Genomic DNA, 16,755 nt, shown 5'->3' on the forward strand with positions numbered 1-16,755 from the left:
AGCCCGTGGAAGCCAGCTATGGAATCCCCGTACTCTCACCCTGAGTCTATATAAAGAAGGCGCCGGGAGAGCGAGCTCCAGAAGCGCTGTGAGCGCCAGCGGCTGTGGAACTCTGGGAGAGAACTCGCTGCTGGACGGCTGGGCGCTGAGTGAATAACAGAAGTTCTTTGAGTTCCTAATTCCTCTGTGTAACGCGCGCACCGACGTCTCACCGCAAACATGCACGGGGCTCCCTCCGGGGATAGCGCCTGTCCGCTACGGACCATCAAACGGGTCCAGTTCGGCGTCATCGGGCCTGACGAGTTGGTAAGGGGGCGGGGCCTCGGGAAAAATACCCGGAAGTTAAGGGGGTGAGAGAAGGGGCAGTGCTGCTGCTGCTTCTTGTTGTTCTTGTTGCGCGTCTCGTATGGAGACGATTCCACTTGTATTGACTCCTGTGTATCCCCTCTCTCTCTGATTTCTACCTCACAGTCTGTCTCTCTCTCTGATTTCTACCTGTCTGTCCCTCTCTCTCTGATTTCTACCTCAGTCTGTCCCTCTCTCTCTGATTTCTACCTCACAGTCTGTCCCTCTCACTCTGATTTCTACCTCAGTCTGTCCCTCTCTCTCTGATTTCTACCTCAGTCTGTCCCCCTCTCTCTGATTTCTACCTCAGTCTGTCCCTCTCTCTCTGATTTCTACCTCAGTCTGTCCCTCTCTCTGATTTCTACCTCAGTCTGTCCCTCTCTCTGATTTCTACCTCAGTCTGTCCCCCTCTCTCTGATTTCTACCTCAGTCTGTCCCTCTCTCTCTGATTTCTACCTCAGTCTGTCCCTCTCTCTCTGATTTCTACCTCACAGTCTGTCCCTCTCACTCTGATTTCTACCTCAGTCTGTCCCTCTCTCTCTGATTTCTACCTCAGTCTGTCCCCTCTCTCTGATTTCTACCTCAGTCTGTCCTCTCTCTCTGATTTCTACCTCAGTCTGTCCTCTCTCTGATTTCTACCTCAGTCTGTCCCTCTCTCTCTGATTTCTACCTCAGTCTGTCCCTCTCTCTCTGATTTCTACCTCACAGTCTGTCCCTCTCTCTCTGATTTCTACCTCAGTCTGTCCCTCTCTCTCTGATTTCTACCTCAGTCTGTCCCCCTCTCTCTGATTTCTACCTCAGTCTGTCCCTCTCTCTCTGATTTCTACCTCAGTCTGTCCCTCTCTCTGATTTCTACCTCAGTCTGTCCCTCTCTCTGATTTCTACCTCAGTCTGTCCCCTCTCTCTGATTTCTACCTCAGTCTGTCCCCCTCTCTCTGATTTCTACCTCAGTCTGTCCCTCTCTCTCTGATTTCTACCTCAGTCTGTCCCTCTCTCTCTGATTTCTACCTCAGTCTGTCCCTCTCTCTGATTTCTACCTCAGTCTGTCCCTCTCTCTGATTTCTACCTCAGTCTGTCCCTCTCTCTGATTTCTACCTCAGTCTGTCCCCCTCTCTCTGATTTCTACCTCAGTCTGTCCCTCTCTCTGATTTCTACCTCAGTCTGTCCCTCTCTCTCTGATTTCTACCTCAGTCTGTCCCTCTCTCTCTGATTTCTACCTCAGTCTGTCCCTCTCACTGATTTCTACCTCAGTCTGTCCCTCTCTCTGATTTCTACCTCAGTCTGTCCCTCTCTCTGATTTCTACCTCAGTCTGTCCCTCTCTCTGATTTCTACCTCAGTCTGTCCCTCTCTCTCTGATTTCTACCTCAGTCTGTCCCCCTCTCTGATTTCTACCTCAGTCTGTCCCCCTCTGATTTCTACCTGTCTGTCCCTCTCTCTGATTTCTACCTCAGTCTGTCCCTCTCACTCTGATTTCTACCTCAGTCTGTCCCCCTCTCTCTCTGATTTCTACCTCAGTCTGTCCCCCTCTCTGATTTCTACCTCACAGTCCGTCCCTCTCACTCTGATTTCTACCTCAGTCTGTCCCCCTCTCTCTGATTTCTACCTCACAGTCCGTCCCTCTCACTCTGATTTCTACCTCAGTCTGTCCCCCTCTCTCTGATTTCTACCTCACAGTCCGTCCCTCTCACTCTGATTTCTACCTGTCTGTCCCCCTCTCTCTCTGATTTCTACCTCACAGTCTGTCCCCCTCTCTCTGATTTCTACCTGTCTGTCCCTCTTTCTGTGATTTCTACCTCACAGTCTGTCCTTCTCTCTGATTTCTACCTGTCTATCTCTTTCTTTGATTTCTACCTCACAGTCTGCCCCGTCACTCTGATATTTACCTCAGTCTGCCCCTCTTTCTCAGCCGCTCCCCTCATTAAATTCCTTATTAAATCACACTTATCTGCTTTTATTGTGCTGCTGCCCCTATCTTCCCTGGGAATTGGTGCCCTCTGTTCCCTGTTGTTCCTGGGAATTGGGGCCCTCGCTTCCCCGGTGTTCCTTGGAATTTAAAATATGTATTAGTTATTTAGCTTTTTATTCAGCAGCTCATTAGTTTGCACTTTCTGCAGTCTGGTTGCTACGATCTAAATTCCCCTAGCAACCATGCATTGATATGAATAGTAGAGGTCTGAATAGGAAGACGAGTAATAAAAAGTAGAAATAGAAATAAATTTGTAGCCTTACAGAGCATTTGTTTTTTATATGGGGTCAGTGACCCCTCATTTGAATGCAGGAAAGAGAAAAAGGCTAATAATTAAAAACCTATAACAAAAAATAAACAATGAAGAACAATTGAAAAGTTACTTAAAATCGGCCATTCTATAACATACTAAAAGTTGAACCACCCCCTTTAATGGATAATTGTGGCTCTTAGTAGATGAAAGTGGTGATTCCCTTTCATTACAATGGCAGCCAGTTTGCGAAACTATTGCACCAACAAAGTGCCCGGGGGGGTTATAGGGAAAGTATAAGGTGCTACTCATATTCTTTCTCTTAGCCGCACTCTTGGGACTGTCCTTATTCTCTCTCTGTAAATCTCACTGGCTTTCTTCTCAGAAACGGATGTCTGTAACAGAAGGTGGAATTAAATACTCGGAGACAACAGAGGGCGGTCGCCCCAAGCTTGGAGGATTGATGGACCCCAGGCAGGGCGTCATTGAGAGGAGTGGGAGATGTCAGACATGTGCAGGTAGGTAGTACAGTAGTGGGGGGGGGCAGTACAGTAGGGTGGGTAGTTACAGTAGTGGGCGGGGGGGCCGTACAGTAGGAAATACAATCTTTCCAATTATTTCCCAGTTGTTGTTGCTGCTGGTGGGAAGTTGTTTTAGCCTTTGTGCATGTTGCTTGCCATTTCCTCAGCTCAGTCTGAATGTTTCAGGTAACATGACTGAATGTCCCGGCCACTTCGGGCACATTGAATTGGCCAAACCAGTCTATCATGTTGGATTTTTGGTCAAGACCATGAAAGTGTTGAGATGTGTGTGCTTCTTCTGCTCCAAGCTTCTGGTTGATGCTGTAAGTACCCCAGTAACCCCTGCTCTCCATCCTTGCCTGCCATATATTAAAGGGGTTGTTCACCTTTAAATTGTCTTTTAGTATCATATAGAGCGTGATATTCTGAGACACTTTGCAATTGGTTTTCAATTTTTACTATTTGTGGTCTTTGACTTGTTTAGTTTTTTTTCAGCAGCTCTCCAGTTTGCAGTTTCAGTAGTCTGGTTGCTAGGGTCCAAATTCCCCTAGCAACCATGCACTGATTTGAACAAGACTGACATATGAAAAGGAGAGGCCTGAATAGAAAGAGGAGTTATAAAAAAATAACAACATTCGTAGCCTTATACAGCAGTTTATTTTTAGATGGGCTCAGTGACCCCCATTTGAAAGCTGCAAAGAATCAAAAGATGAGAAAATTCAAAAACTATAAAAAAAAAAATTTAACACTGAAGACCAATTGCTTAGAACTGGCCATTCTATAACATAAAAAAAGGTTAACTGAAAGGTGAACCTTCCCTTTAATTCGGGGACACCCCTCAACTACCAATTGTCTCCTTTCCCTCACAGAACAACCCAAAGATTAAGGACATCCTAATAAAGTCCAAAGGGCAACCCAAGAAGCGACTGACCCACGTGTATGAGTTGTGCAAGGGGAAAAACATTTGTGAGGGGGGAGAAGAGATGGACAACAAGTTTGGGGTGGAGCAGACTGAGGGTGATGAGGACATTCAGAAAGAAAAGGTAAGTTCAAGCATTACATGTGCGCTATTGATCAGGGTGCTACAGGGTTAACTTGGACTTGCTTAACACATCACGGAGAGTTTTCACACATCTGGCTGTTTTAAAACATTTGGATCGTTTCACTTTTTTGCTGTCAGGGACACGGTGGCTGTGGCCGCTACCAACCGCGTATTCGCCGCACTGGGCTGGAGCTCTATGCCGAGTGGAAACACGTAAACGAGGATTCCCAGGAGAAGAAAATCTTGCTGAGTCCTGAGCGTGTGCACGAGATCTTCAAGCGAATCACAGATGAGGAATGCTTCATTTTGGGAATGGACCCCCGATTTGCACGTCCTGAGTGGCTCATTATCACTGTCCTGCCTGTGCCCCCCCTGTGTGTGAGACCAGCAGTCGTAATGCAGGGCTCGGCCAGGAATCAGGTGAGACTGGGAGGGAAAGTGGAAAGCCATAGGTCATGTGGTCTGGCCATGGGTTCATTGAGATCTTTAGTAACAGAATGTTTCACTAGGATTAAAACTGAATGTGGGGACACATTGTACCGAGATCTAATCTCTATAAAAGACGGGATGATCCAGTTCAAATTGATACACCAGTTATATAGCACTCCACTAAAATGACAGAGGATGGGAGTTCGACTGGATACTGCCCGTCCCAAATGTCCTGATGCCTCCTTTTTTCATCTCATGTGGGAATGTCCACCAATCCAAAGCTACTGGGGTGAAGTAGTCAAATATATGGTTTATAGCTTTCCCAAATGTACGTAGCCCAGAGGTGTGTCTATGGAGTCTAGTAGAAGATCTCCTTCCATTGAACAAATCTAGGTTGTTGGCCAGGGCAAAGAATATAATCGTGATGAACTCGATGGGGAACAATGCGCCTAAGGTTGATTTAGTAAATAAAATACTCCCTTCTATCAGGTTAACTTGGGAAACTCAAGGCTCCCCTGGGAAATTTGAGAAAGTGTGGTCACCCTGGCTAGATAAATGTTTGCTTTATAAATGAAGAATAAAAACCCAAAACTGAATGTGGGGGGCTCTTATGGTTTCCCAGTGGCTGCGTAACAGGACCGTATTAAGCAAGTTAGTGGATAGTGTGGGGCTCTTTATCTGACGTTCCATTGTTTGAGCAGGATGACTTGACACACAAACTGGCTGATATTGTGAAGATTAATAATCAACTCCGGAGAAATGAGCAGAATGGAGCCGCAGCCCACGTCATAGCAGAGGATGTAAAGCTGCTTCAGTTCCACGTGGCCACAATGGTGGATAATGAGATTCCTGGTCTGCCCAGGGTAAGGACTCTGATCTGAGGGGCTCATATGTCCCTATAGAAAGTCTATAGAGATACACTAGAACACATATAGAAAAGCCAGGAGATTTGCCCACTCCAGTATCCCCCCCCTGTTTAGGAGGGCTGCATGTGCATTAGGGGTGTTGGTTGTCATGGTTGGTGGGTAGATGTATTGGGGATAGAATGGGAGAGGATAATGCTTGTGTTGTCTAATAATCCCTGTGATGTCTCTAGGCCATGCAGAAGTCTGGACGTCCCTTAAAGTCAGTAAAGCAGAGGTTAAAAGGCAAAGAGGGACGAGTGAGGGGAAACCTTATGGGCAAGCGAGTGGACTTCTCTGCTAGAACTGTCATCACACCCGATCCCAATCTTTCCATCGATCAAGTTGGGGTGCCGAGGTCCATCGCTGCAAACATGAGCTTCCCCGAGATTGTCACTCCTTTCAACATTGATAGGTCCGTAACTAGTCTTTGAGCCACATGCAGGTGCTGCATATAATGCTGTATGTCTGGAACTGATGTTCATCTGTGATTGGTTTAGGCTGCAGGAGTTGGTGCGTCGTGGGAACAGTCAGTATCCTGGGGCCAAGTACATTATCCGAGATAACGGTGACCGGATTGACCTGCGATTTCACCCCAAACCCAGCGATCTACACTTACAGATTGGTTACAAGGTGAGAATCTTTTCTCTAACACAATACCCTTTTTTTTTTTTATATTGAGACGTCTTCCACATAATCGGAGACTCTGACCCAGATCTATATTCTTGTAGGTGACAGACCTGTATTATTGGTGATAGAGCAATCGGATTCTGTGTTCTTATATATATTTGATATTTGTTGCCAGCCCAGTTCATTATTTTGCCTCTTTAGCAAAAGCATTGTGGCATTCACTTGCCCTTTTTGGTTGGTGATTAGGTGGAGAGACACATGTGTGACGGAGATATAGTGATCTTTAACAGACAGCCCACGCTGCACAAGATGTCTATGATGGGACATAGAGTTCGGATCTTGCCATGGTCCACTTTTCGTCTAAACTTGAGGTGAGAGCTTTGTTCTTCTCTAACAGATCACGTGTCCATGTTTGACTGCACATAGGGTAACCTCTCCCGTCCCTGCCCCACAGTGTAACCACTCCGTACAATGCTGACTTTGATGGGGATGAAATGAACCTTCACCTTCCTCAGTCTCTGGAGACCCGGGCAGAAATTCAGGAGCTGGCTATGGTTCCCAGGATGATTGTGACTCCTCAGTCCAACAGACCCGTCATGGGTATTGTGCAAGACACTCTCACAGCTGTGCGCAAATTTACCAAAAGAGACGTCTTTCTGGAACGGGTGAGTAGGACAAGATGGCTGCTTCTTGCTTTAATGTGTCCTTCCTTTGCTGTATGGTAAAAGGAATGGCTCACTCTTCCCCAAACACACTCTGCATTCTCCCTCAGGCAATGTGGCATTGTCTTTGCTCTCTGCACTTTGGACAAATTCTGTTTCTTATAGGGAGAAGTGATGAATTTGCTGATGTTCTTGTCCACGTGGGATGGGAAGGTCCCACAACCGGCCATCCTGAAACCACGTCCTCTGTGGACTGGAAAGCAGATCTTCTCTCTCATTGTCCCAGGGCACATTAACTGTATCCGAACCCACAGCACACATCCAGATGATGAGGACAGCGGCCCGTATAAACACATCTCTCCAGGAGACACAAAGGTATGGTATATCTGCCTGGTTACAATTTCTATGTTGGCCCAGCTCCTCAGTACTTTCTTTCCTTAGCAGCAGGGTGCACGCCACATCATGTGTTCACCTTCACATGTTTCTATGGAACCAAAATACGAAATTGGCAGCACTCCCAATTGTATTATAAAACCACCTTTATTCTTTCACATATAGTATGACAACAGCGGCAACGTTTCAGACCCACAATGGTCCTTTTTCAAGCTTGAAAAAGGACCATTGTGGGTCAAACGTTGCTGCTGTTGTCATTCTATATATCTGCCTGGTTGCCAGACTTAGTCTTCACATAAAGCCTGTTCCTATTGCTGACATCACATTGTTCTTTCTGCAGGTGATAGTGGAAAACGGGGAGCTTGTCATGGGAATTCTGTGTAAGAAATCTCTGGGAACTTCAGCAGGTTCCTTGGTTCATATTTCCTATTTGGAAATGGGCCACGACACTACCCGTCTGTTCTATTCCAACATTCAGACTGTCATCAACAACTGGCTACTTATAGAGGGTAAGTGTTTCTAGGAGTGAAAGGTTGGGATTCTGTATGTGACTTGTATGAGGGGTTCTGGTGTGGAGCTGAGGAAATGGTATATAGTGTGACTGGGGACAATGGGAAGCCTGGGTTGTATTCATATTACTCTGTTCTGTGTTTCTTAGGTCATACAATTGGAATTGGTGACTCCATTGCTGATGCCAAAACCTATCAGGACATTCAGAATACCATTAAAAAAGCCAAGCAAGATGTAATAGAGGTGAGGCAACTATCTGTTTGCTGGGGGAATCAGGGCATCCTGTGAGTTTTATTACATGCATTGAGTATGGGCTCCACAACTTAGAATTGCTGACCTTCTGGATTCTGCTTTCCCTACAGGTCATAGAGAAAGCCCATAACAATGAACTGGAGCCCACGCCAGGTAACACCCTGCGTCAGACTTTTGAGAACCAAGTCAACAGGATCCTGAACGATGCCAGAGACAAAACTGGCTCCTCTGCCCAGAAATCTCTCTCCGAGTACAACAACTTCAAGTCCATGGTGGTGTCTGGGGCCAAAGGATCAAAGATCAACATTTCCCAGGTGTTTTATTGTTGCACGGCTAATGCAATAGTCTGGGGCAAATAAGTGTAAACAGTCACCGGGTCATTTTGGAGAGGGGATTTAAACATCTGTTCAACCCCTGCTTTCTCTCGTGCAGGTTATTGCTGTGGTCGGCCAGCAGAATGTGGAGGGAAAGCGAATTCCTTTTGGGTTCAAACATCGGACGCTCCCACACTTTATTAAGGATGATTACGGCCCTGAGAGTAGGGGCTTTGTGGAGAATTCCTACCTTGCTGGTCTGACCCCAACTGAATTCTTCTTTCATGCCATGGGAGGTAGAGAGGGTCTGATTGATACAGCTGTAAAAACTGCTGAGACAGGTAAGGGGCTCACCTGGATTCCCACCTTGCCTTGTGCAACATGGCAGCTTCTGGATCCCATGGAGTTTCTTTTCTTACTCAGGTTACATCCAGAGACGACTGATCAAGTCTATGGAGTCTGTCATGGTGAAGTATGACGCTACAGTGCGAAATTCCATCAACCAGGTTGTGCAGCTGAGATACGGAGAGGATGGTCTGGCTGGGGAGAGCGTAGAGTTCCAGAATTTGGCCACCTTGAAGCCTTCAAACAAAGCATTTGAAAAAAAGTAAGTGGTTCTTTTTGTAGATTATGATGGGTTAGATGGGGTGCTGCATTTATTACTGAGACATTTACAGCACAGGTATTGGATAATTCATAGTGCCTTGACGTCCAAACACAATGTCTGCTACTTATTTGCTTCCTAAAGTTAGACCCTCATTATAACACTGTGCCTGGCACTGAAATCTGGCTTCCATGGCTGTACTTAACCTCTCCTGTACCCACTCTTCCCTGGCAGGTTCAAGTTTGATTATGCCAATGAGCGGGCTTTACGCAGGACGCTGCAGGAGGATGTAGTGAAGGACATTCTCAGCGATGCCCATGTACAGAATGAACTGGAGAAGGAGTTTGAGAAGATGAAGGAGGACAGAGAAGTTCTGAGGGTCATATTCCCAACTGGGGACAGCAAGGTGAGAATTGGCAGGATATTCTCAGGGAAATGTATGTCAGCAGAATGTAACTGGGTGCGAGGGAGAGGGGGCATTATTATCCTGCACTACATTCTGACTTCACTGCTTTGTGCCTAAAGGTTGTCCTTCCCTGTAACCTGCAAAGAATGATTTGGAACGCTCAGAAGATATTTCATATAAACACACGCATGCCCTCAGATCTTCACCCCATTAAAGTTGTAGATGGTATGTGGTTTACACCTCATTGTTTGATCTTCGTGTACCCAAAGGTTCTGTTTTTGCTCCTGCTAAATCTTCTTCTGCGCCTTCCTTTAGGGGTAAGGGAGCTCAGCAAAAAACTGGTGATTGTAAATGGGGACGATCCCCTCAGCCGACAGGCGCAGGAGAATGCCACCCTCCTGTTTAACATCCACCTGCGCTCCACCCTCAGTAGTCGGCGAATGATTGAGGAGTTCAGGCTCAGTGGAGAGGCTTTTGATTGGCTCTTGGGGGAGATTGAGTCTAAATTCAATCAAGCCATTGTAAGTAACCTGGAGCATGTTGGAATGGGCAGTGGGGTGTTCCTGCTTAAATGAGCATTCACTGACCTTTAACCCTTGCTGTTCAGGCACATCCAGGAGAGATGGTGGGGGCTTTGGCCGCCCAGTCTCTAGGAGAGCCAGCTACTCAGATGACCCTGAACACCTTCCATTACGCCGGTGTGTCGGCTAAAAACGTCACCCTGGGTGTCCCACGTCTAAAGGAACTGATCAACATCTCGAAGAAACCAAAGACCCCTTCTCTGACGGTCTTCTTGCTGGGGCAGTCTGCTCGGGATGCTGAGAGGGCAAAGGTTGGGAACTTGTTGGCTTGCTGACATGTTGTGCTCTATTGCAGCATAAATCTGCATGCGTGGGGGCAATGTTCTGCTTTTAGCTGATAGGCTGCAGGGACCCCGAGCAGCTAAACTTGTATCTTATATTTTCTCTTTTTTTCCCCTCAGGATATTCTGTGCCGCCTGGAGCACACAACACTACGCAAGGTCACAGCCAACACTGCCATTTATTATGATCCAAACCCTCAGAATACTGTGGTTGCAGAGGACCAGGAATGGGTTAATGTGTACTATGAAATGCCTGACTTTGATGTGACGAGAATCTCCCCCTGGCTGCTCCGCGTGGAACTGGACCGGAAGCACATGACTGACCGCAAACTGACCATGGAGCAGATAGCGGAGAAAATCAATGCAGGTCAGTAGGACCCTCTAACTCTTCTCTTTTACTTCCTGAAACGTGTCCCTGATACAGACTCTTTTCACTGCAGGCTTTGGGGATGATCTCAACTGTATCTTCAATGATGACAACGCTGAGAAACTGGTTTTGAGAATCCGGATCATGAACAGTGAAGAAAACAAGATGCAGGACGTAAGGACTGGTGCAGGAGGGGGAACTGCAGTACTTGAAATTGAGGCTGGGAGTAGGGAAAACAGAAAATGATCAATATACGGGACAGACAATGGGGGCCCTGTAATAATTCTCTGTTCTTCTTCACTGTGACAGGAGGAGGAAGTTGTGGACAAGATGGACGATGATGTGTTTCTGCGTTGCATTGAGTCAAACATGCTGACTGATATGACTCTTCAAGGAATTGAGCAAATTAGCAAGGTGCGCCATCGTTTGCACAATTTGTGTTCACTAGTTGTGCACTGGTGCTTAAGACGTTTGCTCCTTTGTTTTTGAGGATAATACCAAATAATAAACCCTCTGAATTGCATCTTGGACAGTAGAAGGAAGTTGTGGACAAATCGGAGAGGCTTCAGTTCAGTTTCTGCTTTCCTCTGGATTAACTGACAGTTAGCTTTCACTTAGATGAAACAGTTGAACCTGATGGATGTGTCTTTTGCACCCTGAATTCCTATTGCCATGGTATTAATCTTTCCCATAATCTTCTGGCAGGTGTACATGCATCTCCCCCAGACTGACAATAAGAAAAAGATCATTCTTACTGAGGACGGGGAGTTCAAGGCCCTTCAGGAATGGATTCTGGAAACAGACGGTGTCAGCCTGATGCGTGTCCTCAGTGAGAAGGACGTGGATCCAGTCAGAACCACCTCAAACGATATTGTGGAGATATTTACGGTATGACTTTTAGTCTCTGCTTCTTGGTGTCGCTTGCCAACTCATCTCATGTGGTTTCCATTGACTGTTCTATTGTGTGTGTACATAATCTCTTACAGCCCACAACCTGCTTATTTTATTTCTGTGCCCTACTTCTTCACAGGTCCTGGGCATAGAAGCTGTCAGAAAAGCCCTGGAGAGGGAATTGTACCACGTCATCTCGTTTGATGGTTCATACGTTAATTACCGCCACTTGGCGCTACTGTGCGACACCATGACCTGCAGGGGGCATCTTATGGCTATCACACGTCATGGAGTCAACAGGCAGGACACGGGGCCACTCATGAAATGTTCCTTTGAAGAGACGGTGAGTAATGATCTAGTGGCTGGGAGCTGCCATGTTGTCATCCCTCTTGCTCAGTGACTCTTCTCTCCCATAGGTGGATGTGCTGATGGAAGCCGCTGCTCATGGAGAGTCTGATCCCATGAAGGGGGTGTCTGAGAATATCATGTTGGGACAACTGGCTCCAGCAGGAACAGGCTGCTTTGACTTACTGTTGGATGCAGAGAAGTGTAAATTTGGCATGGAGATTCCCACCAACATTCCTGGCCTTGGAGGAGGTGGACGTAAGTGAAGCCTTCTCATGGCAGCGAGTGGATGGCCAATCAGAGGAGAGGTTGATGGGAGGGCAGCAAGTGAGGCATGGGGTGTAGCTATGTGTAGAGTAGGCTGTGAGTAAATGAGGCTTATTGGGGGGCAGTGGAACAACTGTTTGGCGTGTGGATGTTTAAAGGGGAGATGATACCGGCAGTGCAAAGGGAGATGGGAAGGGATTTCATGTAGAAAGAACATATACATATATACATAATATATATACATACATATATATATTGGTTTGAACTCACTGATCTGCTCTATGGACACAGCTTCTGGCTCTTGGCTGGTATTACCTGCTATTAAGTGGAGACAAGGGGGTGGGATTGTGCAGAGCAGGAAGTGAATTCGGAGGGGAGGCAGGGGCCATAGAGAGTGGAGTCCTTGCTCCCTTATTTGTCTCCTGCATTGAACATAGTGCTGATCTTTCCTCCAATAGCCACCGGCATGTTTTTTGGTACTGCCCCCAGCCCTATGGGAGGAATGTCACCTGCCATGACCCCTTGGAACCAGGGAGCCACCCCGGCATATGGAGCCTGGTCCCCAAGTATCGGTAAGTAGATAACCCACTTCATGCTTTATGGCTGGTCTGACTGGAACCAATATGGAAGGAGTTGTCTGTGGCACTGACTTCTGTTGCTCTTTTTCCAGGAAGTGGAATGACCCCTGGAGCTGCCGGCTTCTCTCCAAGTGCCGCTTCTGATGCCAGTGGCTTCAGCCCAGGTTACTCCCCTGCTTGGTCCCCCACCCCTGGTTCTCCTGGATCTCCAGGGCCTTCAAGTCCCTACATTCCCTCCCCAGGTGAGTGGGTTTTTGCTATCTCAAGGGTGTGGTGGGGGTAAGGGCCAAAGACAGTAATTGAATTTAGGCATATTAAAGGGTTTCTGTCATGATTTTTATGGTGTTTTTTATTTCTAAATGACATTGTTTACGCTGCAAATAATTCACTGTACAATATAAAATGTCATTCCTGAAGCAGCAAATGTATTTAGTTGTAATATTGGTGTGTAGGTGCATCTCAGCTCATTTTGCCTGGTCATGTGATTTCAGAAAGAGCCAGCACTTTAGGATGGAACTGCTTTCTGGCAGCCTGTTGTTTCTCCTACTCAATGTAACTGAATGTGTCTCAGTGGGACCTGGATTTTACTATTGAGTGTTGTTCTTAGATCTACCAGGCAGCTGTTATCTTGTGTTAGGGAGCTGCTATCTGGTTACCTTCCCATTGTTCTGTTGTTTGGCTGCTGGGGAGGGGGTTGATATCACCACAACTTGCAGTAAAGAGTGACTGAAGTTTCAGAGCACAAGTCACATGACTGGGGCAGCTGGGAAACTGACAATATGTCTAGCCCTATGTCAGATTTCAAAATTAAATATAAAAAAACATTTGCACTATTAACTGATGCATTTTGAAAAAAACATTTTTCCCCCCATGACCTTATCCCTTTAAGTGTACCTGGGAGGTAGACTGTATGACTAGTACAGTGGGTGATTTACATAAAAGAATGCATTCATATAATTATTTGCTCTTCCTGCAGGTGGCGCTATGTCTCCAAGTTACTCTCCTACCTCCCCTGCTTATGAACCCCGAAGCCCTGGAGGCTACACTCCCCAGAGCCCCAGCTATTCACCAACTTCTCCTTCCTACAGCCCAACATCCCCTTCTTACTCCCCCACAAGTCCCAACTACTCTCCCACATCTCCCAGTTATTCTCCCACTTCTCCCAGCTACTCTCCAACATCTCCATCTTACAGCCCCACCTCTCCTTCTTATTCTCCCACAAGCCCAAGCTACTCCCCCACTTCACCCAGCTACAGCCCTACATCTCCCAGTTACAGCCCAACATCACCAAGCTACTCCCCTACATCTCCCAGTTACAGCCCAACATCCCCCAGCTACTCCCCTACTTCTCCCAGTTACAGCCCAACATCACCCAGCTACTCCCCTACAAGTCCCAGCTACTCTCCTACAAGCCCCAGTTACTCTCCAACATCTCCATCTTACAGCCCCACCTCCCCATCCTACTCCCCTACTTCCCCCAACTACTCCCCTTCTTCCCCCAACTATACGCCAACATCTCCCAGTTACTCTCCCACTTCTCCCAGTTACAGTCCTACCTCTCCCAGTTACTCTCCCACATCTCCTAATTACAGTCCAACCAGCCCTAGTTATTCTCCCACATCTCCCAGTTACTCACCCTCCAGTCCCCGTTACACCCCACAGTCTCCCAGCTACACGCCAAGCTCTCCCAGTTACAGCCCAAGTTCTCCCAGTTACTCTCCTACCAGCCCCAAATACACCCCAACAAGCCCATCTTACAGCCCCAGCTCCCCAGAGTACACCCCAACTTCTCCCAAGTACTCTCCAACATCACCCAAGTACTCCCCAACTTCACCCAAGTATTCGCCAACATCTCCCACATATTCTCCTACAACTCCAAAATACTCCCCCACCTCCCCAACCTACTCGCCAACTTCCCCTGTTTACACCCCAACTTCACCCAAGTATTCGCCAACCTCTCCCACCTACTCTCCCACCTCCCCCAAATATTCCCCTACCTCCCCGACTTATTCCCCAACCAGCCCCAAAGGCTCCACGTACTCTCCTACTTCTCCAGGTTACAGCCCCACGTCTCCAACGTACAGTCTCACCAGCCCGGCAATCAGTCCAGATGACAGTGATGAGGACAACTGAGGTGGTGGTGGTGGTGGCATTCTGGAGGGTCGGCCATGTTTCTGTCTGGGCACAACATGAGCTGTGGGCGTCACTGACTGACACTTTGACTGTTGGACCTTTAATTGATGGTGAGGGCCATGTGCCCAGGCCAAGACTGTGGAAGGAGATGTTGGTTATTTCTATATATTGTAATGGGAATTTTAACACATTCTGACCCCCCACCGTACAGTTTTATTTGCACTTACCTGTCGGCAAACGATTCCTTTAGTATCGGCAAGAGAAAGGGGGGGTTGGACTTGAAGTTTTTTTTGTATTGTGATTTTCGATTCCTTTTAAAGCTGCTTTTTGTTCTGCCAAGATTTTCCTCTTCTTGCGCCTCTAAAATAGACACATTTCTAAAGGTTTATTTAGGAACGTTCATAAATGTCTAATGTCGCTTGTACTTCTCAAATAAATTGTCCCAAAATTTGCCTTGTCTCGTGTCTTTGCCTCTTGGCTCCCGGACTGGGGCCACTGTGGGTGCTGCTCTCAGGGGCCCCTAAACATGTGACTTGTGGATGAAGAGTGGGTGGGGTTTTCTAATTGGACACTGGTTGAATGCAGAATGAGAAGAGCTGGACATTAGCCAAAATACAGCTTAAACAGTTGCAACTTAAATGCTTTGGACGAATCACTCCAACTGGGTGCTCAGTCTCGAAGCGCATCTCGCAAGCAGCCGGGGCAGACGCTACAGAGGCCGTTGTTTTGTGTTCCAGCGTCCATTTTGAATAGTTTGGGCCTTATTTGGAACACATGCCCTCCCGCCCAGCGCTCTGACTCCCATAGTAGCCTGAGGGATCTGGACTAAGGGGCTCTTCACTCCCGACTGGATCCAGCCAACTGGTGCCCCCCGCAGTTTGATACATGGCAACAGGTCCAGGAGGAGTCGGTCATTTCATCCATATACGTTTGTACAATACACAGGGGTCCGTTTACTAAAGTGCGTTAAAAATATTCGCACAATTTATAGACAGAATTTTCGCCAAATATGTTATCGCCAGTTTACTAACCTGCGGTAAATATAAATTTGCGAATTTTCTTGCGCAAGAATAATTGTTCGCCAGTTATCGCATTCGCTGAAAATAACGCTACGTACATATTAACGCTTGGTTTACTAAACAGCGAAATGTGCTATAGACAAAATTAACGCCAGAATATTCGCAAACTTTTACCGCCATCTATGTACTGGCGTAAAAGTGTTTTTTTCGCCAGAAAATTCTCAAGGGGCAGGAAATATCCCATAATACTGTTATTTTTTACCCATCATTCTTTGCTGACAGGAGACAGATCTGTAGCTATTGCTGACAGGATGTTTTGGCTTCTGCTTCTATCTGGTACAACAGCAGCAGTTTCAGCTCAGAGTCGTATTATTGGCAGTGGCATCACAGTCCAAGGATTCGTCAGCCTCTACACTTTTTGGTTTCATTGGGATTGGCTACATTAAACTGTGCATTTCTATGAAGCAAAGAGATTGACTGGTATCATTTCCTATGATTCTATTGGCAGAAGGGTTTATATGATGCATAAATGTTTGATTGGTGGTACTCTGGTGATGTTGTTGGATGGTATAATCATCAGTCAATAAAGTTTATAAGTTTTGAAGATGCATTTCTGGCCATAAATGTCACAGTAAAAATTGCCATAATAACCGCCATAAAACAAGACTATTTTATAGCATAAATATTCGCAAAAATGTAATTTTTCGCCAGAAAATTCGCAACTCGCTAAAATTACCGCTAACGTAAGCTAGTTCCTTAACGTAGTTACCGCAAGTGATCGCAATGACTTCTGAGCGTATCGCTGTTTAGTAAACTTAGTCGCTGCGAATATTCTGGCGTAAAAATATTCTCAGCGATAACATGCGGAAACTTAAAGTCAGATTTACCGCACTTTAGTAAACGGACCCCACAGTGAGATGAGACGACGTTCCTCTAGGACCCTGGGGCTACACAACATGGATGTACGGATGGCTATTTATACAATGGAGTACAGTGGTGTGTAACGTTGTGGTATATAGTAAGGTCAGATGGAGTGAGAGATCTGTCCGTCTCTGAGTATTCAGGA

General features: G+C 46.6%; 1 protein-coding gene across 1 annotated transcript; it reads left to right on the forward strand.

The window, feature by feature from the left end:
* The first annotated feature begins 64 nt into the window (after positions 1-64).
* polr2a.S (polymerase (RNA) II (DNA directed) polypeptide A, 220kDa S homeolog) lies at positions 65-15,121 on the forward strand. The gene is made up of 29 exons (XM_018239794.2): positions 65-306; positions 2,948-3,080; positions 3,270-3,406; positions 3,953-4,126; positions 4,264-4,545; positions 5,256-5,417; positions 5,651-5,871; positions 5,957-6,089; positions 6,333-6,457; positions 6,541-6,751; positions 6,914-7,123; positions 7,482-7,650; positions 7,800-7,894; positions 8,014-8,217; positions 8,336-8,558; positions 8,641-8,824; positions 9,056-9,227; positions 9,347-9,452; positions 9,543-9,748; positions 9,835-10,059; positions 10,210-10,456; positions 10,530-10,630; positions 10,766-10,870; positions 11,162-11,344; positions 11,487-11,690; positions 11,764-11,950; positions 12,418-12,531; positions 12,630-12,779; positions 13,514-15,121. The coding sequence occupies exons 1-29, from the start codon at positions 220-222 to the stop codon at positions 14,668-14,670; spliced, it is 5,907 nt and encodes a 1,968-aa protein (XP_018095283.1). The 5' UTR covers positions 65-219; the 3' UTR covers positions 14,671-15,121.
* The last annotated feature ends 1,634 nt before the right edge of the window (positions 15,122-16,755 follow it).

This window comes from Xenopus laevis, chromosome 3S (genome assembly GCF_017654675.1).
Source record: "Xenopus laevis strain J_2021 chromosome 3S, Xenopus_laevis_v10.1, whole genome shotgun sequence".
In the NCBI taxonomy this organism is placed as follows: domain Eukaryota; kingdom Metazoa; phylum Chordata; class Amphibia; order Anura; family Pipidae; genus Xenopus; species Xenopus laevis.

Excerpts from the sequence above, each read along its gene's own strand:
- polr2a.S (XM_018239794.2), top strand. The coding sequence starts at position 220 with ATGCACGGGGCTCCCTCCGGGGATAGCGCCTGTCCGCTACGGACCATC. Across the intron at positions 9,453-9,542 it reads CCCCATTAAAGTTGTAGATG|GGGTAAGGGAGCTCAGCAAA; the intron begins GTATGTGGTTTA and ends GCCTTCCTTTAG. Across the intron at positions 11,691-11,763 it reads AATGTTCCTTTGAAGAGACG|GTGGATGTGCTGATGGAAGC; the intron begins GTGAGTAATGAT and ends TCTCTCCCATAG.